The sequence below is a fragment of the Helicoverpa armigera genome, chromosome 16 (assembly GCF_030705265.1).
Source record: "Helicoverpa armigera isolate CAAS_96S chromosome 16, ASM3070526v1, whole genome shotgun sequence".
Taxonomy (NCBI): Eukaryota; Metazoa; Arthropoda; class Insecta; order Lepidoptera; family Noctuidae; genus Helicoverpa; species Helicoverpa armigera.
The window spans coordinates 9,932,149-9,957,333 of NC_087135.1; the positions used below are offsets into that span (position 1 = coordinate 9,932,149).

General features: G+C 36.4%; 2 protein-coding genes across 2 annotated transcripts; both read left to right on the forward strand.

Annotated features, from left to right (window-relative positions):
• Positions 1 to 2,018: 2,018 nt before the first annotated feature.
• On the forward strand, positions 2,019 to 4,039 carry LOC126055467 (uncharacterized). Its single transcript, XM_049844721.2, has 4 exons — positions 2,019 to 2,127; positions 2,463 to 2,651; positions 3,288 to 3,420; positions 3,851 to 4,039. Exons 1-4 carry the CDS (start codon positions 2,050 to 2,052, stop codon positions 3,937 to 3,939), a joined length of 489 nt encoding a protein of 162 aa, XP_049700678.2. The 5' UTR covers positions 2,019 to 2,049; the 3' UTR covers positions 3,940 to 4,039.
• Positions 4,040 to 8,322: 4,283 nt separating this feature from the next.
• On the forward strand, positions 8,323 to 21,344 carry LOC110372181 (probable aldehyde oxidase gad-3). The gene is made up of 16 exons (XM_064038661.1): positions 8,323 to 8,365; positions 9,739 to 9,899; positions 11,472 to 11,632; positions 12,372 to 12,748; positions 12,869 to 13,092; positions 13,204 to 13,306; positions 13,379 to 13,503; positions 13,632 to 13,925; positions 13,993 to 14,283; positions 14,391 to 14,881; positions 15,028 to 15,211; positions 15,441 to 15,636; positions 15,743 to 16,506; positions 19,403 to 19,595; positions 20,274 to 20,387; positions 21,274 to 21,344. Exons 1-16 carry the CDS (start codon positions 8,323 to 8,325, stop codon positions 21,342 to 21,344), a joined length of 3,792 nt encoding a protein of 1,263 aa, XP_063894731.1.
• The last annotated feature ends 3,841 nt before the right edge of the window (positions 21,345 to 25,185 follow it).

Below are 25,185 nucleotides of genomic sequence, written 5' to 3' on the forward strand. Positions count from 1 at the left end.
TAATAAAATATAGATTTTAGATATGTTTTATATGAATATGTTGGAAATAATTCTGTTTCTTTTTTTGTAATTCCGTATTTTGTTACTACAATTTAAGTTTTGCAAAAGACACAATATAATAAGTTTTATGAACCAGTGAATCAAAACTTTTTTACGAAGCAATTTTATATGAATGAAAAAATATATCACCACCGATTTTTATGGATATTTGTGATAATATAATATGTTTTGTAAAACCGTTTTACTGTAGGTTATCCAAATAAAAAGTAACAAGAACACAATTGCTATTATTTTTTGTACCAAATATTGTTGATATTTCACAAAATCAAATACAATATAATTATTATGTTAATAAAAACTTATTATTTTTCTAAGTAACAAAATGTTATTCATATTTTTGTATAAACTATAAAAAATATTAGCTATCTCATTTTTTATAGAAATAGTGCCATCAGAAAAAGTTATTATTTTAGAAGTTATTATAATTTCTCTTTATTGTTGCATTTACCTCATAAGGTATAGTGTGTGGTAAAGGTCGTAAGTTACATTTGTTTGTCATACAATTACGACCCTTTTAACAAAACATCTACTTATGAATCGTAAAAATCTCATAGGCATAGAATAATCAAGCATTCAATTCAATGATGTGCATTTACGAAGTACATCTCATTCAAAAAGTTTGTATATGTTTTCGATCTCTTTATGCATTGATTCTGCTTCTTACCATCCAAAAACGTAATTCTAAAGAAGGCCTTGGAAAGATTTGTTCCAAACATTTTTGGAAAAATATTTTTAATAGTGCGGCTTTACGATCTTTGTAATTTTATAAAATGTGCTTGAATGTCTAAAAGATAATGTTAATTAAGTGATTAATAAATCTATTAAAATACTTTAATTAATTCGGAGTTTTGTTCATTTATTCCTGTCCGAAACATGGTTAACATTGGTAGAAGTTATCGATCAAATATATCGATAATAATGGCTACCTAACAGAACTTTGGAATCTAGTGCCATCAACTGACTTCTGGAGAGAAACTTCGCTGTAACACATATTTCATCTTCACTTGTGCCTTCGCTAATCTTGGATTCCGATGAAGAATGCTACCCGAATACATGTTTATTGATCCTGCTATCAGTAATTTAGTAGGTATCGAAATCATCTTTGGCGGAAACATTACTAACGTACAAACGTTACACACAATAATTGGGATATTAATTAAATCATTAATTTGTGTGTTCAAGGATTTTTTGAATGCCAAATTCTTTTGAACATGCAGGATTGTTGGGAAGTTGAGTAATAATAAATTGCATATAAACACGTTGCAAGTTCTCCTGCCATGTTTCTACTGGGCTACTAAGGACCAAAACCCAAAGGAATTATCCAAATCAATCTAGTAGTTCCGGAACCTTTAGAGAACAAATCAAAAGAGTACCCTATTAATATAGAACACTGACCTCTATATATAATATACACGCTACAATTTACAAAATCTATGGAATTGCTGTCAAACATTTTGACAAATCTTTTGGGGTAAATAAAAACATTGTAAAGTAAACAAAAACTTTTGTGGAATACAAACATTTATTGCAAATTAACAGTACACATACGCTGTGTCCAAAAGTAACAATACGCAAAGAGCAGTATTCCTATAACGGTTGGCCAAAGAAAGGAAGAATAAAGTGGCTTAAACTTAAATCAAATAGTGAGAGAAAAGCAACACAAAGTATAAAGTTCCAAAATATGAAATGAGTTGATCAAAGAAATGTAAGTAAGATATCAGGTAATATAGGTATTTATAGGTAATTCAATCCTATAATCCAAGATTCTATAAACTAGAGTCCACTCTCCGCAAAGGATAGCTCAGTTTTGAACCCTCCGGCAACGTGATGAAAGGGTTCAAGGCGAAACAAAAAACTAAACCCAAATGAAAGAAGCTATCATCCTTAAATATTCTCTGTCTGATCTTAATAGGCTCGTGGATCCCTTCAATTTGTTGACACCCCTTATAGATAAGAACTTATTAAGCATCTTTTTGTTGCAGTAACAAAATGCCGTTGGTAATGGATAAGTGTTGTTTCTTCGTACCACTCAGAAAGGGATGCCTGATCATCGGGTACTTAAACCTGGTAAGATCCTCTAATTTAAACCTAGCACTAAAGCTTGCTCTTTTATGGGTTCAACGCCTGCGGGAATTTTCGGAAGAGTTACCCCGGTCCTGGCACACAAGTGCTCAAGAAGAAAAATGAGTTTTAATTAGTAAAAATCTGACACTCCCTCACGCTTCACCCACTGCGGGAGAGGTCATCTTAGGATTTCCCACCAAAAAAGAAAAAGCTTTATTGTTTTTGCAGTATCAAGAAATGAAAAAGGGACGGAGTCTTTTTTTCGGAACCACAACAAGTGCAAAGTGGAACACAATTTTAAAATAATGAAGATTTTACCCCTAAAGCTCCAATTCCAGGTTGGCAACCTCTTAATGATTTTGCTATCGGTCATCGGACTGGCGGCCGCGTCCGTGCTGATGATCATAGGCAAGGATGAAGAGGAACAAAATCTAGGAGCGGCCATGTTCGTCGTGTGTATGGTCATGCTTATACTCTTACTAGTGTTTCTGGCGTTTACTATAATTCTGCTGTTGGGATTGCATCAGGTAAGCGAAACTTTGGAGTAAAATGTTTGATTGTCTTTATGCTAGGTCTACTTCAATGATAGATCCATCTTGCCATGCATGGTGATGACGTGACTATATGTCGTGCATATACGTGGGCATTTGCCTGATCAGAGAAAATTCTGCAACACCTCGTGCATTTCACTTATTTAGTTATTACGTAAAATTGTGCTTTTTACGTAAAAAATATAATTGTAAATAATTCAGTGATCTCCTTGTAAAAAGACGATAGCAAACAACACATAGGCGAATGTTATGTTAATATAGATAAGGGATCTATTCTAGTAAACTAAACATTAGCGTGGGTTTTACAACAATAATATCACTTGTAGGACCCATAACTGTAATATTCTCTGTACTTTTCTATTAGAACTGAGTGAAATTATATTAGTATTGCTCAGCGTTTGCTATGTTGGCATTCAGTGTGAACATTAGTTACAGTTAATGGAACGGAACGCGGGTGTAACCGATGTCGGAAGCAAGTTACTAATTATACGATATTAACTAAAGAGACAAACATCTCTAGCGATTACCAGTACACCTAACTTCATCTGGCATCATAAACTTATCAAATTCGTCATCTTTTCGCCGTTTCTAATGAGAATGTATTTGTTCCAGCACAAGCGAACTCTCGTAAAAGTCTACCTGATCTACGCTCTGGCCTTCATTGTGCTCTCCATCATCATGTTCTTCGCCAACCTTATGGTCGCAGTCGAGCCGCTCAACATTGTCAAAGATATCGTCTCTATTGGTAACTAATTTATTTTTTCTGTTGTACCTACCATCTTATCTGCCTAGCCTTTCCTAGTCATATTAGGGTCGGCTTCAACGGGACAAACTGTTACCCCTTTGGAAAGACTGGTTGTGCTCCAACAAGCATACTCATATCAAATACTCTAGAAGGATATTTGCATTATAATTGCATATCAGGAGCAATTCCTTTTCTTAGGTCCTAGTACCTCTTTATTAACCTTTTACGTCACATTATAGGTATTAAAGGATTTAGTACTAAAAAATATTACTAATCCTGAAAGATGGCATGAATAAGAAGGGAGTGAGTGTCAGTATGACGAGTGACAGGGAAAGCGGAAAACATATTCGCGAACCCCAAATAAAATTTGGGAACAGGGCAGGGAGATTAAAATGATTAATATTATAAGTTGATTATTTATTTATTCCAGTGGTTCAAATTTACTTCTGGATGGTAATAAGAAGTTTCTACCTCGTGATGGACAATCCTGAGGAAGCGACTTATTTCGAACCAATTTAACTTGAATTGTAACCCAATTGTAAAAAAAAATGTTATATGATTGTGAACTGTGATATTGATAAAACAATCAATTGTTATAGGTAGCGTTTTTTATTATTTTTTTTTTTATCATAACGATCATTTAGAAATTGTAGGTATTTTGTATTATCATTTTTTCTTGGATTGTACCATCTTTTTAGAATATTTTTAAATGTTGTGTTTGCTCGGCTGTGTTTATTTCTATAAACATGACAAAAGTGTTGCTGTATAAAGATTGTTATTATCTTTTAAGTTGTTATACGTTAGTTTTAAGATACGCTTTTATGAAACGTTTCGTTAAGACCATATACACATTGAAACGGGAAGATTTTTACTTTTTTTTTCATAAACAGGTTTGTTGCAAATATTTTATACAATTCTGTTTATTGCTACAACAATAATTGTAAGAATTAAAAAATAATGAAACAAGTAATCGAAACCATTTGTAAAATGTTTAATTTTTAAAAGAAGATTTGGATGATCTAAAAAATTTTTTTGGATGATATTTTGTAATTTAATAATTTGTGTGAAAAGATAATGTTAATAAAAGCGATTAGTAAATCTATTGAAATACTTTGATTAATTCGGCTTCAGCGTTCAATCTTACTTACTGACACATTGTACTTATTGTATTGTATTTGCTATATAATTACATATGAATACAAATTGCCACTTAACATGCAAAGTACATAAAACACTGAATATTAAGTGAGTATTAACAATATCCCGTTATTTGTGTTACATGTATTTCTTATAAAAAAAATATACCCATTTGTCTTCATAATATGCAATTTCAGAGTCGATGTCGGAAACAATATTAGGTGGTTTTTACATCTATTTTGAATATCGATCATCATATTCCTCTGCTCTTATCCTAATTTATTATTTGAGGTCGGCGAAGCATGTGTTCTTTTTCTCAGTCATCTCTGAAGTCACTTTCCAGCAATATCGTCTTTACACAATCCATGCATCGTTTCTTTGGACACCTTCTTCTTCTTCCATCCACATTATGACTCATCATCCTCCGAGCCTTTTTCCCAAACTATGTTGGGGTCGGCTTCCAGTCTAACCAGATTCAGCTGAGTACCAGTGCTTTACAAGAAGCGACTGCCTATCTGACCTCCTCAACCCAGTTACCCGGGCAACCCGATACCCCTTAGTTAGACTGGTGTCAGACTTACTGGCTTCTGACTACCCGTAACGACTGCCAAGGATGTTCAATGACAACCTACAGTTTAACGTGCCCTCCGAAACACAGTCATTGGTGTCTAAGATATACTTAGAAAGTACATACAAACTTAGAAAAGTTGCATTGGTACTTGCCTGACCTGGAATCGAACCCGCGCCCTCACACTCGAGTGGTTGGTTCTTTGCCCACTAGGCCACCACGACTTCCCAGTCACATTATGACTCATCATAAAGTAAAATTCATAAAAAAATATGAAACAAAACACTACAGCTCAAATCAAACTACTTTACAGCTTTGAATTCACTCATGCCTTGTTCACACACAGTATTGCAACGTTATACAGGCACTATCACTAGCATTCAACTTCAGAGAGGTACCGAAAGTTTTATGCACTTGACAGCTGTCAGTTTTCAAGGAGAAATAGCGTTATTTAGTTCGAGAAGTGCACTAAAGTGCATGAACTCTATGCCATGTGTAGAATTGGCCTTAGATAAGGCCAATGAACTGCTTCAAGCGTATTAGGTAAACGTAGGTACAAAATGCCCCTGTCGGATGTTATTATTATAGCACTTTGAGGATAACAGAAATTGCCCGTATCCGGACCTTCTAAAGGGAGCGTACCTAAACAATTCTTACATGAATGATAACTGTCTGCCTCCTTTTCGAGCATGCAACGAATGGAGCGGGAAATTCAAAGATACCCACCCAAAATGTTTGTTTTTTTTGTATGTTTTATTTAACCTAAGCTAACATCAGATATCATTCGTAATAAATAAACCTTGTAGCAGGTGTGGAGGTATGAGAACAGAACAGAAAGTAAAGCTGATCATGCCTCGCAGAAAACGGAGGATCTTCCGAGGTTTATTGTTATATGTTTTGGGTTTTATTGTTACCTACACGGACTTGGTACTTTTACAAAGCAGCCCGGTCTCTGGAAGTTGGTGGAATAGTGAGTGAAGGAATAGTCTGCGCAAATGTAGTATGTCCTGTGCAGCTACCTCAGTAGCCGAAAATCGAAGTCTTTAAAAAGTTCTTTCAATTCAGTAACATTTGAATAAATAAATACAAATCCCAATTAAATCTAGATTATTTCTTTAAATGGTAGTGAGGTAGGTTAGAATAATCTATTTTGTACGTCAGCCTGTTCTTGAGTACTTATAAAAAAGACTTTTTTACGTTTGTGGATGCGGTCTTATTTTTATTTAAGTAAAATAAACTATTACAATGACATGGCTACTTACCTGCATTAATAATGATTTATGAATTATAATGATATGGTACACTCAATAGAAATAGGTGCAAGCTTTATAATGTGCGTCATATTGTCAAAATACTAAGAAAAAGTTTCCTGTTTACATGTTCTGAGATAACAATTATTTCTAAGATTTGGGTGTTTTTACTGTCTTATTGAATTCCCTTATGATAAAATTGTTATTATTCACATACTTATTAGGAAAGGCCTATAGATAAATAGGTAGGCATTTATTTTAATTTTTTTATATATTATAAAAACATTTGCGTAATAAACTTGTCAATTAAAAAAAACAATACCTTATTATATTTTTTTAAACAAAATGGAAAATTACACAATTTAAATTAGATTCTTTTTTAATGTAGACATAATTAAGTTCCTTTTCGGTTCCTATGTATTAGATACAGGGCCCCAGCAACTCTTTAGATCTAAGTAAGAAAGAAAGAAACATTTATTTATATAGAACATAGGTGGTACCAGTTTTTACGAGGTATAAGATATATTCTGCCTAAACTGGCATACCTACTAATATTTTTACTTACAGGTATAATAATTTAATTAGTTATTTTTAAAAAAACTTTTTACAAAAAAATAAAACCGACTCCCAAAAACACTGAAAAGCAAAAAAAAAACTATTCTTAGGTGCATCGGCCTAGAAGTCAGTGTCTAATGGATGTAACTAAGTTTATTTCGCCACCGACTTCTAGGCCGATGCACCTAAGAATAGTTTTTTTTTGCTTTTCAGTGTTTTTGGGAGTCGGTTTTATTTTTTTGTAAAAAGTTTTTTATTTTTAGCTTTTCAGTGACAAGCATAGTTGTCACTATCCGCAGAAGTGTAAAGTTCTTATCAATACGAACAATATAAGCCCAAACACGAGGTAGTTTACATATTCAATTGTCGAGTTCCCTCGACCTTCTCTGGTCTCCATCATCAGGTCAGCTTCAAACCTACACTGTTGCAAAGGTCTTGTCAATACGAACAAAATAAGCCCAAACACGAGGTAGTTTACACATTCATTGTTCAAGTTCCCTCAACCTTCTCTGGACTTCATCATCAGGTCAGCTTCAAACCTTCACCACTGCATAGTGTTATCTGACATACGCCTTAGTGTCAAGCTTTTACCCTACGTATGCCTACAATTTTCGAAAGTTGCCCTCGATTTCTCAGGGTTTCCATCATCAGATCCTGACCTGGTGACTATGGGACCACCTGGGAGGTAAACCCTATTAAACAAAAAAAAAATTTTGCAAATCGGTCCAGGCGTCTCCGAGTAATCGGTGAACATACATAAAAAATAAAAAAAAAAAAAAGATCCCGACGAATTGAGAACCTCCTCCTTTTTGGGAAGTCGGTTAATAATTATAAAAAATTATATGCACTAGAATAGTAGGTACTTGGTACAAACTTTTTAACTTTTTAACTGCCTCGTTGGTCTAGTTGTCGCAAGTGCGGCTGGTGAGCACGAGGTCTCGGGTTCGATTCCCGAGTCGGGCCGAAATCGCTTTGTGGGTTTTAGAAGACTTTCACAAAGCAGCCCGGAGCCTGGAAGTTGGTGATTGATACACCCGTGCATCGGAGAGCACGTAAATGTCGGTCCTGCGCCTGATCTCTCTCCGGTCGTGTCGGATTGCCGTCCCATCGGGTTATGAGAGTGAAGGAATAGGGAGTGCACCTGTGTCTACGCAAATGCTTGTGCACTATAATATGTCCTGCGCAGTTGGCTAATCTCCTTACATGAGAACAGCCGCCGTAGCCGATAATCGGCTAGGAGGACATCATCATCATCACTTGGTACATCAAGAAATAACGTTGCATCCAAGTGTACCGCGTGCGTTATAATTACAAATAGCTGAAGATTTGTGTAAAACCGCTTGGTTTAAATTGGTTAGTTGTTCCACGCGAATGGATTTCTAACTAATCGTCATGGATAGGATAACGTTTAGTGTGAATAATGAGAAGTGCTCCGGTAAGATTTATTAATGTATTTAATTTAAAAAAAAAAAATAGGCATCCCTGTTCCTGTAACCATAGTAGGTGTAGCTTTTCCCCACAAAATTAAAATTAAAGCGTCATCATCTGTCTAGCCTTTTCCCAATTATGTTGGTGTCGGCTTCCAGTCTAACGGGATGCAGCTGATTACCAGTGTGTTACAAGGAGCGACTGCCTACCTGACTTCCTCAACCCAGTTTCCCGGAAAACCAAATACCTCTTGGTAAGACTGGTTGTCAGACTTTCTGGCTTCTGGCTACCCTAATGCCTACCAAAGATGTTCCAATAATAGCCGGAACCTGCGGTTTATCGGACTTTCTGAAACACACGCTTTTAGCACGCATTAACAATTACAAAATAATTCGGACATCTAGTTTGACTAAAGAAAGCGTGAAGCATTTATGAAATCTTTACAAAACGCTCCACACAATTTTTCCACTAGTTCAGAAATTTTTAAATTCCTAAATTAAAGTGGATATCTCTATATATATAAAAATGAATTGCTGTTCGTTAGTCTCGCTAAAACTCGAGAACGGCTGGGCCGATTGAGCTGATTTTGGTTTTAAAATGTTTGTAGAGGTCCAGGGAAGGTTTAAAAGGTTTAAATTCTAATAATTGCCGGGAAAATCTTCAAAACAGCATTTTTCTATTTCCCATACAAACGTTTTCTAAATAAAATGGAGAGTCAATTTGTAATTTATTACCGCTGCATAAAGTTCAAATTCGCGTGCGCGCTTGAGGATCTAATATCGCGTTCTGAAACTCAACAAACGCGACATAACTGCATAGTCTCAAAATATATAGTACATAAATAGTGGTCGGCTTCGAGAAACTCAATTTTAACTAACTTCAGTTGTTAATCTGTCCGATTATTTTTTTAATAAGACTTTATAGAAATCGAAAGATAAATCTTAAGTTTTGTCACAAATTAAATTATAAATCTTAAGTTAAATTTCAGGATGCAATCATAATATTTGACATTAGATTTGACAACCAACTAATATGTCAATCCATCCTGTCGCATTTCAGAGCACGTGTTACAAGTTACGATATCTATGAGTGCATCCTTCTATCTTTGTGGCTACGTGCGCGAGAACTTTCTTTACTTTGGCCATCCTTTGTGATAGTGACATTCCATAGGCTATATAAAATTCTATCTCGACCACGCAGACGAAGTCGCGGGCAACAGCTAGTATATATATATATATATACTAACTAACTCAGCACAGACAGCTTCCTCTAAAAATCAAGAGTTCCTTTGATCTTGCAAATTCAAAAACTGCATTATTTTTATTTACAACGTGATTAGTATTAGGTGTTATGTAACTATCTTATTTCTTGGTCTTCCAGTGGGTTCAGAGGTGGACACAGACACGACCCTGAACGACTACATCCGCAACCACCTGAACCTTCGCGGCACGAAGTTCATGTGCAAGGAGGGGGGGTGTGGCTCCTGCATGGTCGCCGTCACCGTCTCTGATCCTCATCGAAGAACATTCTCTGTTAATTCTGTGAGTACCTTAATACCCCAATAGGGCCTACCAGGGCCAAAGTCTACCGGGGCTATGGTCCTCGCAAATTCCGGGTTAAGAAAGAACATGGTGGCTTCAAAAATATATTCAGTTTTCTTTCGAAAGTCGTATTACAATTATTATTTAGAAACGTTACATTAGTTATTAGCGAATTCAACCCGCGAGCACTAAGCCCGTTTCCTGGTAAAATATAGGGACAAAAGGCTCCCCCACATATGTTTTACATTGCTCATTCAAGTTACGCAGGCGTCATCTCTAATTTTAATTATAATGTAATATACAAACAATATAATATTTAACCCCGCACTCAGTGACGGATTGTCAAAGAAATTCTTCACTGAGGATGGCTTAATAGGTCCGCACCTATTAAGCCATCCTCAGTGAAGAATTTGGATGAAGAATTCATTGAGGTTGGTAGTCCAGCATTTTGCTAAACATTACACATTCTTGCCAAATATGGTCTCCTGGTAGTTCTGCCATCTTCTCCGAGTATAAATAAAGAATGGTTGTGGTCAGGGTCTTTCAAAATAGCGCACCAAATCACTAGACAAGAGATTGTGTACCTTCTGTTATGTATCCATATCCATGTATGTGACAGGTTCAACCCCCTATTAATGACATTTGTACGAATTACCTACAAAACATATAATATTTAAAAAAAGTCGCAGTTCGCAATTTTGTGCCAGTAGGTACCTAGTAGGTATAGACTCCTAAACCATCCATTTAACGTGTGTTAAACATACATAAATATTCTTTGACGCAGAATAATCTTCTATTGATTATTAATTGGTACAAAGTGGCTAATGTCTTAATTAAGTATTACTTTAACACTGATTTATGGACATAATTTACATGAGCACTTGATTTCCATACGTGTGGAAACTTTGCAATATAACAGGATATACCCGCCTAGGTGCACATTAACTCTTCGTACCCATCTAATTAGGTGCAATCGAGAACTAAAGACGTAATTGAGGCACATTTTGAGATATTAATTGCAGAGCTGGGCATATAATTAGTCGGTATGCAAAAGAAAAGTGTGTCGATGTGAGCAATTAATAAGTAGATAACACCTACTATTATTACCTGCTTATATAAAGGTACCCCTTAGATCGCTCTTAGATTATCAATAGTTTTCATGCAGCCGCGGCATGTAAGATCGGCAGTTGCAGTCGGCAGTTAGCAATCAAATCGTACCTTAAAACTGATATTTATCAGTTTATAATTATAAAGATATTAATGATTATAAATTATGAATATATTATAGATCGGATTTTAGATTTGGTCAATCAAGTCAAGGCAATATATTATTCAGGTAGTTTCTCCAAATCAGACGTTTTCTATAGTAAGCTGTAAGGTCGTTGATGACGTTAGCCAAGCTTTATCCTGCCACATTGACTGAAATCATGATATAACAGTCACCATTTGACTATTGATCACCACAGCTCTAGCTGAATTGGTGAATACAAACCTATGTCTACATTTTCTTACCAGAAAATGCGTGCATTTCAGTAACAGTTGAATGATGATGTCAATGATTTCTGTTAACAGTGCCTAGTATTGGTAACACAATGCCAAGACTGGGAGATAACAACGATAGAAGGGATTGGGGGTCGAGGGAAGGGGTACCACCCGGTGCAGAAGACCCTAGCAGAGTACAACGGTACCCAGTGCGGTTACTGCAGCCCAGGATTCGTCATGAGCATGTACAGGTTAGTGCAGGATAGGTGCAACGTAAGAAAGGAATGAAAGAAGGCAATTATCAGCTAGTGAAGATAGTTAATCATGTCGGAGGCGTCATCAGGATGGCACTATCTTCCGACATCAGTTAGGGTAATCGTACAAAGAGATAAGTCAAAGAAACTCAAAACTCAAACGTTTATTTAAATTAGTCAGAACAAAAGACAGCCCCCAAAACGCCCGCCCTTCGCCACTTCCTATGTGTTTTGGCTGGGGAGAAGAAGTGGCGGAACAAACTCCCCAGCAACACATGTCTGTCTGTTAGGTTAGAAGAACCATTACAATACAAAAATCACAAGACACTTGGTTTAGGTACTACAACGCTTGGCAATAACACTAGGTACACTACACGTAACGATAGGCAGTTTCGAGATGTGCGCAGCTCGACGACTCGACCAAGACTGAGCTCCGCGGACGCCACACCGACCACCACGACTCTGCCAAGCGCGCCAAAATGTTGTTTCACCGGAACCGCCACCAGAGGGCGCGCTTGCGTGACGTTTAGTGTCCGTACTAATGACAGTCTCCGACAAGCATATATTATTTGAGAACGTAGGTAATAAAAAGAAATTTGATAGGTATAATATAATAACATACTGTGATGCCCATGAAGTTTCAAATACAGGCACTGTGCAACCCCGAAACTTGTAGGAATATAGTCAATTGTAACGCTTAGATATAGGGAGCTAACGATTCGTATATATATTCCAGTCTCCTAGAAGCAAATCATTACGATCTAACAATGTACGAGATAGAAAATGCATTCGGGAGTAACACTTGCCGATGTACTGGAAGCAGACCTATACTAGATGCATTCAAAAGCTTTGCTAAAGATGCTCCCAAACCACCACCGAAGATTGAAGATATAGAAGACCTGAAGATTTGCCACGGTAAAGGAGATTGTCATAAATGTGATAAAAATTGGTGTGTGGTCAACCAAAGTGATGCGGAACCTCCACATATAAAGAAAATTAATCTTAAAGATGGTCATGTATGGTATAGAGTACATGAAATTAATGACATATTCACTGTTTTGGATGCTGAAGGCTATGAGTCTTATATGTTGGTTAACGGTAATACAGGCAGAGGTGAGTGTAAACGCAAAATACTAAATCTTACTGTGACTGTTAGTTACTGCATCACGTTGGATCATAAAAATGTATTATGAGATGTGAAAATAACATTAACCGTAATCAATCTCCTTTCAGGTGCTGTTCCAATTTTGGTCTTCCCAAGAGTCTTGATAGATATCAAACCCATAAAAGATCTGACAGGGTTCTTCCTAGATCAGAACCTGGTTGTCGGCGCTGGCACAACACTGACTGATCTTATGGAAATCTTCAAAAGCGTCTCAAAGGAACACGAACAATTCCATTATCTTCACAGGCTTTACGAACATTTAGATCTTGTTGCTCATATACCTGTTAGAAACGTTAGTATTTATTTATAAGCTTTTGTATTGATAACTCCTGATCCACCTTCTCCTCAAAAGTAGATCTACGATGAATTGTTGTGTTCCTCAACTTTTACTTATTTATTCCAGATCGGAAGTATAGCTGGGAATTTGATGTCTAAACATCGTCTACCAACATTTTCATCTGACATTTTCCTGTTGCTTGAAACTGTCAGAGCTTATTTAGTTATTGGTAAGACCGTTGCACCTTCCATTTAAAACTTTGCTTTGGAATTGTTTTCTTGACTTCATTTTCTCTTTTCAGTTCATAAAGGTTCGGTAGAGGAAGTAACCCCTGAGCAGTTTTTATCATTAGATATGACAGGACGAGTAATCACTCAAATCAAAATACCTCCTTACTCACAGCATTACCAGTTCGTGTCATTCAAGGTAGGTTAAAAAGAGTACCTATCACAAAATAATGTTTGCTTTAAATGTTTTAATGTACCATACAATATACCTATTGATATTCTCGTAGCCCTAAAAAAACTTTGAAGCAATGTTATCTTTCTTTTAAGATCATGCCTCGAGCTCAAAATGCGCACGCTCAAGTCAACGCAGGATTTTTGTACGAGTTTCACGAACATGACAAAGATATGGTGGTATCAGCTAGAATTGTGATCGGTGGCCTTTCAGGAAAATTTGTTCATGCACACGAAACTGAAGCTTTTCTACATATGAAAAAGATATTCACTAACGAAGTTCTACAGCAAGCCTTGAAGGTCTTAGAAGGGGAGCTGATTGTCGAAGAAATAGCTGGAGAAATGAAACCAGAGTACAGGAAGAAATGTGCTCTTGGATTGTTCTACAAAGTAAGCGCTAAACCAAAATATGTTTAAAATTGAGAATCAGAAATTAAAAGTAAATCTTTACTTTCAGAGTTTATTGGTACTGATTCCAAAACAGTATCTAAAGCCTTGGTATCGCTCGGGAGCCCGAGACTTCAGGAAGACTCGACCTCTGTCTAAAGGTTCCGAAGTATATGACACGAATCCTAAAATATGGCCAGTCAATGAAGCTATGCCAAAGCTTGACGCGTTGATACAATGTGCCGGGGAGGCTACATATAGCAATGACTTGCCTACTCAGCCTAAGGAAGTTTTTTGTGCCTTTGTGACGTCAGATATTTGCACTGGTGAAATTGAGAGTATTGATGCTTCACCAGCTTTGGTAAGATTTAATAAATATTGTTATTTAGAAGCGTTTTCCATTCGACATTGTCAACACCAGTTCTAATAATTTTCACATTTGCTTCTAATACTATTATTATCTTACAGAAAATACCAGGAGTTTTAGCCTTCTTTTCCGCCAAAGACATTCCAGGGAAAAACTCTTTCTTATCCCAAAGAGTACCTACCCAATTGACGCCAGAAGAAGTCTTCGCGGCAAAGGAAATAAAATATTACGACCAGCCGATTGGAGTCATTGTTGCGGAAAATGAAAGACTGGCCCACAGAGCTTCTTTACTGGTCAAAGTGAACTACAAGGTGGATAAAAGGAAGCCTCTCTTAACCCTTCAAGATGTAAGAGAGAAGGATCCTAGCCGTATTACGTTGTTTGTAGTCTTCCCTGCTAGAGAACGGGGCGCTAATGTTCAGAGAATTCTGAAAGGAACCGATGATATCTTTGCTCAGTATCATTATTCAATGGAAACGCTCACTACAGTCACCAGGCCAAGTGAAGATGGGATCGATGTGTGGGCCGCTACGCAGTGGATAGACTCTTTTCAAGTTGGTCTGTCTGAAGTACTGGATATTCCCCAGAATCGGTAACAATTATTTCAACCCATAATCTGAAATTCTTTCACCATAGTATCTTTTGTTTTCGAAAACAAAAGACATAAAAATGATTGTAAGCTTTTCGTTTCCTTTATTTATTTACGAAAACTTTAAAGGAAGCTTTTATTGCCCCCAGAATAAATGTGACAGTGCCAAGATGTGGTGGTGCATACGGGTTGAAGATATCTCGCACGAACCACGTGGGAGCCGCGTGCGCTCTCGTCACTCACCTGATGGACCGACCCTGTCGGTTTGTGTTGAGCATCCAAGCCAGCTTGCGGTGTATCGGCAAGCGATTCCCCAGCCAACGGGAGTTTGAAGTAAGCTGTGGCCAACAAGCGTAGCTCGTCACTATCAATATGTGAATATGTCACACATTATGAGCAAGTGCAACACATATGTTGCTGGGTACCTAAACTAACCTAACATTACATACTATTGGAAAAATTCTTTGAATGGTTTAAATAATATTTTTATATTTTAAATATTAAGTAGGTAGTGTCATTATAAGGATAAAAGAATTAACGTCATTTGTTTCTGTAAAAACAGGCTGGCGTCAGTAGTTCGGGTGAAATCCAGTATCTGGAGTACCATTTGTATGAGGACAATGGCTATGTGGTCAGTGACCCCCTGGGACCTACCCTGTTACCCGGAGTCAGGAATTGTTACGACAATAGACGTTGGTCTACCAAGATATTCAATGTGACTACAGACACGGCATCTAATACGTATGCTAGAGCACCGGGTAAGGTACCATAGTTAAATAGAGAGCTTATTAAATATATGAATTTAATTTGATAGAGGGAGCAATTGGAGATATGAGTGAAACTCAACAACATTTTAATTTCTAGGTTCGTTGGAGACAATATGCATGACAGAGCAAATAATGGAGAGAATATCATACGAACTAGATAGAGACCCAACGCAAGTGAGACTCACTAACATTGAACCGTCGTACGTTGACGTACAAGAGATCATTGGAACACTGCTGAGAGACGGCGAGTACGAGAAGCGTAAAGAAGAAGTTGCGAAATTCAATAAACAGAACAGATGGAAGAAACGAGGATTGAGAGTGGCGTTCATGAATTGGCCCGCAGCTACTTTACTTGATTTTCACGTACTTCTCTCAGTATATCACGCAGATGCAACAGTTATAGTACACCACGGCGGCATAGAAATTGGACAAGGCATAAATACGAAAGTCATTCAAACAGTGGCGTATACTCTGAACATTTCTATAGATAAGGTCAAGTGCAAGCCTCCGACTGCTGCGACGAACCCTAACAACTTTACGACTGGTGCAAGTAGGACTACAGAAGCTGTTTGCTTTGCTGCTATAAAATGCTGTCAGATTATTTTAGACCGTTTGGACACTGTTAGGGAAACTTTAGTTGATCCTACGTGGGAGCTTTTGGTTGAAACTGCATATAATAGGGGCATTAATCTTCAGTCGAGTTACAGAGTGACTCCCAATGATCAAGTGCCGTATAGGTCTGCAGGAGTGGCCTTGGCTGAGGTGGAACTTGATATACTGACGGGCGAACATGAAATACTGCGGGTTGATATTGTTGAAGATGTTGGTACGAGTACGAATCCAGAATTGGATATTGGACAGGTAAATTATGTACATTGCTTTATTTTGTGTTTCTTTTTAAAACTGTCTTTGATACTTGACTTATACTTGGATTGAGATCGTGATTGAGATGCATTCAATCACACCCACCAATTGAAAAGCTGCCGCAGCTCAAACACTTCCTTTTTAGGGTTCCGTACCTCGAAAGGAAAAAACGGAACCCTTATAGGATCACTTTGTTGTCCGTCTGTCTGTCTGTCTGTCTGTCTGTCTGTCAAGACCCTTCATCTTAAGAACGCGTGGACGTATCAAGCTGAAATTCACATGAAATACTCGAGTCTATTGCCCCTTTAAGCTGTGAAAATATCAAACTTCTACGCCAAGCCAATCAAAAGATACAACCGATTATGTCGATATTTTCAACAAATTTTCGACACTCGCAAAGGAATCAAAACCTACAGGGTACTTCCCGTAAACTCAGAATCTTGAAATTTGGCATGAAGCATTGTCATATAATGTAAATATAGGAAAAATTGCGAAAATCACATTTATAGTTAAATAATATTAATAATAATATTTTAATAAAATGAAACTTACTACCTTATTTCTCACGAACGAATAAAGGTACCAATTTGAATTTATACCAAATACCTAGGTCTATTGTCCCTTTAAGCAATGAAAAAATCAAACTTCTAAGTTAAAGCAATCAAAAAATACAGCAGTTTTACCGACACCTTAAACGAATTTCCGTCACACGCTAGGGAATCAAAACCTACAAGGTACTTCCCGTGAACTCAGAAACTTGAAATTCGGCACGAAGCAACGTTATATAGTACAGATAAAGGAAAAATTGCGAAAATGATAAATTTGAAGTTGCATAAAATATTAAAATATTATTTTTGCTTACATGACATAAAATATTTTTTTAATGATTATAAACTTACTACCTACCCTTTTTCACATGAACGCGTAGAGATATTAAAGTTTTGAATAAAAAGTGAAATTCATAACAAACACTTCTTAAATATAATTGCCTCTAAACTGTGAAAATTTTTAAATCATTCAAAGGTCATTTGGCACCTTAGTATGGAAACCATACCCACGGCGGACTCGAACGAAATGTAGCACAGTATAATGATATAAGGCTCTGATTTACTATGGCATTAGTCGCATCAATGTGAACCATGGGAATCTAGAGCAAATCAGGTGTAAACATCAAATATTTTCCTCATTTCAATGGAGAATTTAAACGACCACGTTTGACGTAATTGAGAAATCATTTCTTTGAAGTGAAAGAGTATACTCACCATTTATTTCCATTGTCATCAGGTCAGGATCTGGTGATGGAAATCCTGAGAAATCGAGGGCAACTATCAGAAATTGTAGGCATGCATAGGATTAAAACGTGATTCTCAGATGTATGTCTGTCGATACTATCAAACAGTGAAGGTTTAGAGCTTACCTGATGATGGAGACGTGAGAAAGTCGAGAGAACTCCTTAACGGTATGTTTTAGTTACGTCGTGTTTGCGCTTATATTATTCGTATTGACGAGAACTTTTCACAAAGGTTAAAAATAAAAACTTTTTACAAAAAAAAAAACAACCTCTAAAAACAACAAGAAAACTGTTTATATGCATCGGTCTAGATCTCGTAGGTAAATATAGATACATCCTCTAGACACCGACTTCTAGACCGATGCACCTAACATCTTTCTTGCTTTTGTTTTCTTGTTGCTTTTTTATATGTTTGAAGTTGGATTTGTGTGTAAAATGCTACAAAATAAAATAAAGCCGACTTTATAAAACAAAGAAAGGGACAGAATTACACTTTTGTCAAGGCTCTAGAAACGTAAAGCCAGCAGCCCCGAATCCTACTCTCTAGAAGTCGTTGTTACAATTCGACAGCTACAAGTCGTCAGGCGGTTTCGAAAAAAACCTGAAACTGGGGCTCGTTAGGTGATAAATCCCTCAAAAATAAAAGATCCCATTCCTGCAATGGCTCCTTTAACCCAAGTTAGTAGTGAATTCTCATCACCTAAAATAAAATAAGCTCCAACACAAGGTTACGTTATAAAATGTAAAGGAGTTCCCATAACTATATCTGATCTTTGCTATCGATCACACAATGGCAGTCAAACCTATCTATGTGGAAAGTCTTCGCCAATACGAATAAAATAAGCCCAAGCACGTGGTAGTTGTAACATACCGTTCAGGAGTTCCCTCGACTCTCTGTGGTCTCCATAATCAAATCAGCTCCAAACCTTCACCGTTTACCAGTACCCTCAAAAATACACTCACATGTCTGGTTTTGACTCGATGCGTGCCTACAATATTCAAGAGTTGACCTCGATTTCTCAGGGTTTCCAGATCCTCATCAGATCCTGGTCATCCGAATTGGCATCTTCCTTATTTATGAAAAGTCTTTTACAATAAAAACTAGCATTGCAACCTGTACAATCCTCTGAAACTGCTTGTCTTTTATATTTTTCAAACGATCCTGGACATTCGTCTCCATGGAATTTTAATAAAATATTTATATTCAAAGAAACGTCATACCATTCTCCACGATTTAAAACTACTTTGATTCATGTCCGTCACTTTTTACAAAGCGGGTCAGATATGCCCAATGACCTTTAAGAGATAATTAGTTATTTTTAATCAAAGTTCTGAATGATGACTATAAAATGTTGTATATAAATAACTTTAATAAAATAACTTTTACAAGGTACTGGCCTACTATTTTAGTTATATTATAAAATAAAAAATATTAACTATTTTGACTCTTACGAAATTACCATAACTATGATTATTCTAAACTGAACGGTTGGCGCGAGACTCACTTTTTATCTGTACAGGATTTGTACGGAACCCTCGGTGCGCGAGTCCGACTCGCACTTGGCCGGTTTTATTTGATACAAAGTTTTCTTCCTTATCCAGGTTGAAGGTGCCTTCATGATGGGAGTCGGCTACTGGACCCATGAGGAGCTAATCTACGACAAGAAGACTGGAGAACTGCTCACCGACCGTAGCTGGTACTACAAAGTACCACTGACTAAGGACATACCTATTGACTTCAGAGTTCAGCTCAGGAGGAACTCCTATAATCCTTTGGGGACCTTAGGAGCTAGAGGTGAGTAAAACCGACGATTTTTGTTGAAAGTATATATTTTTATCTCTTAGTTTTTACTGTGGAATCGCTGAATACATACGTTTTTTTTTTTATCGTCGTATGTAAAGTTTACTGAGGACAGAGGTGAAACCGTGAGAAACTTCTAGTTTGTTTCTTCTTTAAACGATTTAAATAATTAAGCTCTCGTAAATTAGGTTTCTTTAAGCGCATGATATGCGTCTCTATGTGAGACGATGTAATTATGTATACGATTACGTTTGCAGTCGAATTAATTTATGCATTATTTATAATATCTTCCTGCTTATTGATCTCAATGATGACATATTTGCCTTAATTTAATTAAAATTAGGTACAAGTCCTCATTCCGGTCACCTATTACCTACTAAGACAAATCGTCAGATCGCGTACTGCAATCAACAGCAATAAAACACATACAGACTTTATCAATCGAACATTAACCTTCCGCTATCGTAATAAGGTTAAAAGTCTTATGTATAAATATGATTGATTGAGGTAGGTTGATGCCGTAGGTAGGTACCGTAGACCGCACATCAGTGGTAACTGTCATGTACCTTAACTCAATAGTAATAAGTACGATTTTCCTATAAAACTGTTACCACTGACCTGAAGTTGACTGTACCCGTGTCAGCTTAGCTTAACTTTGATGACTCATTTCAGCGGTGGCCGAGCCTCCAACGTGCCTAGCCATTTGTGTGGCTTTTGCTCTGCGCGAAGCCATCGCTTCATCGAGGGAAAATACCGGTTATCCCAGAAACAAATGGTTTAAAGTAGGTAAGAACCGCATAGAAGTCAATATCACCTTATTGTTGTTTTTTGCTGGATTGGTAAGTCTCTTTTCCTATTTAGGGGCAAGATTGTGACAAAGTTTTCACAATAGAACTGAAGACGGCCTGAAGACCAGCCTTAAGAGTGCTTAAGGATGGTCTTAGTGCTAAGTTATTGTTAGCCTACGGAAAAACTGATAATGTAATTAATCAAAGGCCTATGACAAATCTTCGAAAGAACGGAAATCACTCTGCAAACAACAAATCTTTCTACTTCATGATATAAGGAAAAATTATAAGGAAATTTTGGTAAGTTTAAACACCAGCATGTCTGTATTGTCATAACTGAGTCACCAACTTATTGCTAAGTAATATTAGTTCACAATACTTGTATTATACAAGGACCTTACCGCTTCGTTGGTAATGTTTTCGTGGTAAAACCCCATAACCTAATTTGGCGAAAATGTACTTTTTCCGCGGTAAAAAGATAGTTGCCATATAAAAGTGTCCACAGTTAAGTGAGTATATTTTGTCGGTATACTAGGTTGATAAACCAGATTCTAACAATCCTACCTGTAAAAACTCTTTCAAGTCCACCTAACGACTGTCATCTCCATACTGGTTTATGAGCCTGATTAAACCAACAGTCCATAAAAAGTTTGCAGTATGCTCCAATGGAAAGTTTTTTTATAATTATGTAGTTTCGTTCAACACTGGTTCAGCAGGTCCAGGAAAAAACCGGTACTAAAATGGTTTTTTCCCGTCATAATTATTACACATATGTCTACAATGGTGAGGGAAGTTTAACCGATCGCTAAGGAAGGTCATGGTTTTGCTATGTTATGAAACCCAGTTACCTAAGTGTATTTTAATTGTTTTATTCTTAATTACAGATGGTCCGTTTACCCTCGCTGCAAATGTCTTGTCAGCAGATGTGCGTTTAGAAGAGTTTCTATTTAAATAGTTATATTTTATGATTAATATTATAATGGGTGTTCCAGATTTTTCATTTAGGTGCTGCGATTTTACCATACTATAAATAATAAAACCAAAAATCTTTTAATGTCATTGCTTAATTCGTATTTATGAATTGTTACTGGTTCTTATTTTATGTTTGGCATTCACGAAAGTAGTCGTAGTTCAATTCTTAAAGCATATTTCTGTATTGCTTATTAATAAAAAGAATATTTTGACTTGAGTTAAAAAATATTGAAGTGGTGGCCTAGACCGACCGCTCGAGTGGTGCTATGCGAGTTGGATTCCAGTCAGACAAGAGACCAATGTAACTTTTTAAAAGTTCTAACTGTACCTTAGACACCAATGACTAAACTTGTTGTTAAGGAAAACCTCTTGTGGAAACCTGAAAACCTGAAATCACAAATCGCTCATTCGCTCATTCCTACCACGCTCATTCCTACTCCGTATAGGAAGAGCCGTATAGAAAATGCTGATGATAAATAATATTTTTGCAGATAAATAAGGAAAATGGTTCATTTTATTTCCATACTTAAATAAACCTAAATGTAGTTCGTATTTTATTTTCATAAGATTTGTAGTCCAAAAGGGCACTTCAAGACTGTCTTCGTACTCAGAAAGATATTCAAAACCAGTTTTCAGCCTAATTTATTTTATTATAAGCCCGTAATTAAATAAATACTTTTATGACATACCTTTTATTCGAGTTAACCTCCTTTTCCCAAAGATATTTTATTATTAGCCCATAATTAAATTAATAAATACGTTTACAAATTTTGGCATAGCTTTTTATTCGATTGAACCTGCTTTATCTTATCGAGCTGAATATTATTTATATCTATGAAAATGTCCTTGGAAATTCAGTTATTACAATTTTTTCTACTGTGATTCATAAATACACGTGCCATTCAAAAACATTAAAAAAACAAAATCAGTAGGAAAAAAACCCTTAAAAAAACTTACCTTCCTACTTCATAGGTATAATTTTAAGCATGGATGATGGCCTTACAGTAACCGATATAAAAAGTAAAAACAAAAATGGTACTTAATTAACTTGAATCCACATTCCACAGGTACCTGATAAATAACATTTTATTTACCGGTCCTGTGGACCACAGTCGCACCCAGTATCGTAGTGACAGTCGCCGCAACTGGACATTATCGCTACAATGTCTAATGAAACTTACACAATTAGTGCACAAAACGTGACAATAACACCAGAAAACAGTTTAGTGGTGAAATACATCTGGCTGACTGGAATAGGGATATCGACGCTATGTCTTCTCCTCCAACTGTTTTTGTTCAAAGTCCAACCAAATATCAGGAAAATGGATCCGAAGATACTCACACAGCTGACAGTGGCCAGGCTGTCCAACTCCGTGGCCGAATTCCTCGTGAACCATAATCTAATGAATGAGTATACCTTGGAGTTGACGTTTGCCTTATACCTTCAGACTGATGCAGCGATGATCTGTTGGATGTTCGTGTACACGAAGAGCTTGTATGACAAAGTTGTGTTAGTGTTCGCCTTACAGAAGCTCAACTTCATCCTCATGTCTGCCCTCATTTGGCTCCTCACGATACCAATAGGAGTGATGTGCCCAGTGTTCCTCATGATGAAAAAGTTTTATGTGTTGTACCAGGCATACGCGTGGATTAAATTCGTGGTGCTAATAGTGAACATTTCGCTTTTCGGCAGAATCTTCTACGTCATTATCAAGAGAAACGCAAATTTAGATAGAAATTTCACGGAAATTATTAGAACTTGTGTCATCTCCTTCATATTAGTTTGTTTGACGAGCTTACAAGTTTTTGTTACTGATATTTTGTCGTACTTAGATGTCAATGAAGTGTCTAATACTTTTTGTATTTTAAATTCTTTTCAACCAATAGCTGCTACGATTATATTCCTGATTCTGGCCAAAAATAATACAAATTGAAGAATCCCAGACCAGGTTGGGAATACATATTTCATAACATGTTATAAGACTGAAAGTACCCTGAAGAATTTATTACATACACTGGTACACAATTACGTACCTAATCTCAACTATTGTTCTGTTGTGTCGTTGTCGTTACTAATATCACATTCAATTATTTATGTCAATAATTATGTGTTCGATAAGCTTTTACACTCATTTTGCGCTGTAACAAATACATACGTCGCAATTCAAAAGGAAAACTAGTTGTAGTGGACTTTTAAAGTTTTTTTCTTCAGTGTGTGCAGAAGTGCCCTCAGGCAGCGGGTAAAACCGCGGGTAAGCAGCTCGTATCCCACTTTCCATAGCTAGCTAAGCACCTGTAAGTATACAGTACAGGTTTAACTAGATAAACAAGTACGAGATGGTATATAAAATGGACACCAGAGCAGTGTGTATCAACCTTTTGCATGACTCAACCTACTTTACTAGAAAAAAAAAATATCCGCCTACACGTTTAATGTCCAATGTAATTTACTATTAATTAATTTGATAGATTTATTAATTAATTAAGATAGATCTCATAGATTATTTAGGATGTATTTACTGAATATAAATTACTTTTAATTTATGTGTGTCGAATTTTCCAATATTTACTTATTTTTAAATTAGTTTTTTTATGGTGAAGCTGTAATCTTGCCAGCATATAAATAGGGGCTTTGCGACCCATTTATAGAGGCTTCGCGATCTCGCTGGTGATTTCTTATTATAGATATCAGTATCGCATCTACAGTATCAATATCTGATAATCTCAAGTGTGTTCATATACTCAAATGTTTTTTTTAAGTGTGTAGATTCTTTGCCTAATTTTGAAAAGGAGTGTGTTTTCTTTTTTAACTAATCTGTAAAATCCAATCCCTTTTACCATTGCCATTGAGCATCATTGTTTACTAATAAAGACTGAAAGGAGAAGTAAAAAAAAAAAGGTAATAGACGTGTGCCAAGTTTTTCTTACTTAGTCTTATTTTATTTTTAATGTACCTATTTTCTTTAATTTTATCCTGTGACATTAATTTGTTATTATGGTAGCTATTTACATGGGGAAATGACACAAAGATATGAAGATGTGCAACAAAATACAACAAACATGTAAATACCCTAAGGGCAGTTATCCTTTCCGTGAGTCATTCCTTTGTATAAAGTATATCAAACACAATAATTGTACAGTTTATTTTGTTATTTGACAATGTTGTATAACATAAATATGATAAAAATCCGCTATCTGAGTAGGTATTATTCAAAACTGTTATAAAAAAAATTAGGTGTGTAAATGCAAAATGTAAACGCAATATATATTTAGTTTATTGTATTACTCATGTTGGGACAACGCACGCTTAGAGCATAGTATCGTGGTGACCACTGCCGAAGCAGCACACATCACTATGTCTAGCGAATCGTTTGCCTCTAACGAGTCATTTGCCTCCAATGAATCCTTTGCCTACAATGAATCGTTTAATCTCACTTTGGACGACTTGCTATGGGAACCAGAACCAGCAAGTAATCCAGCTGTTCTATACATCTGGATCATTGGATTAGCAATATCAACGATATGCCTCCTGTTACAACTGGTGCTGTTCAAAATCCGACCAAAGATAAGAAAAATGGACCAGAAGATCCTCACACAGCTGACGGTGGCGAGACTCTTGAACTCTGTGTTTGAGTTGCTCATGAGTCACAATTTAATGAACGAGTACACGTTGGATTTGACATTTGCCCTTTACATCCAAACTGACGCCGCAATGATCTGTTGGATGTTCGTGTACACGAAGAGCTTGTACGACAAAGTTGTGTTAGTGTTCGCCTTACAGAAGCTCAACTTCATCCTCATGTCTGCCCTCATTTGGATCCTCA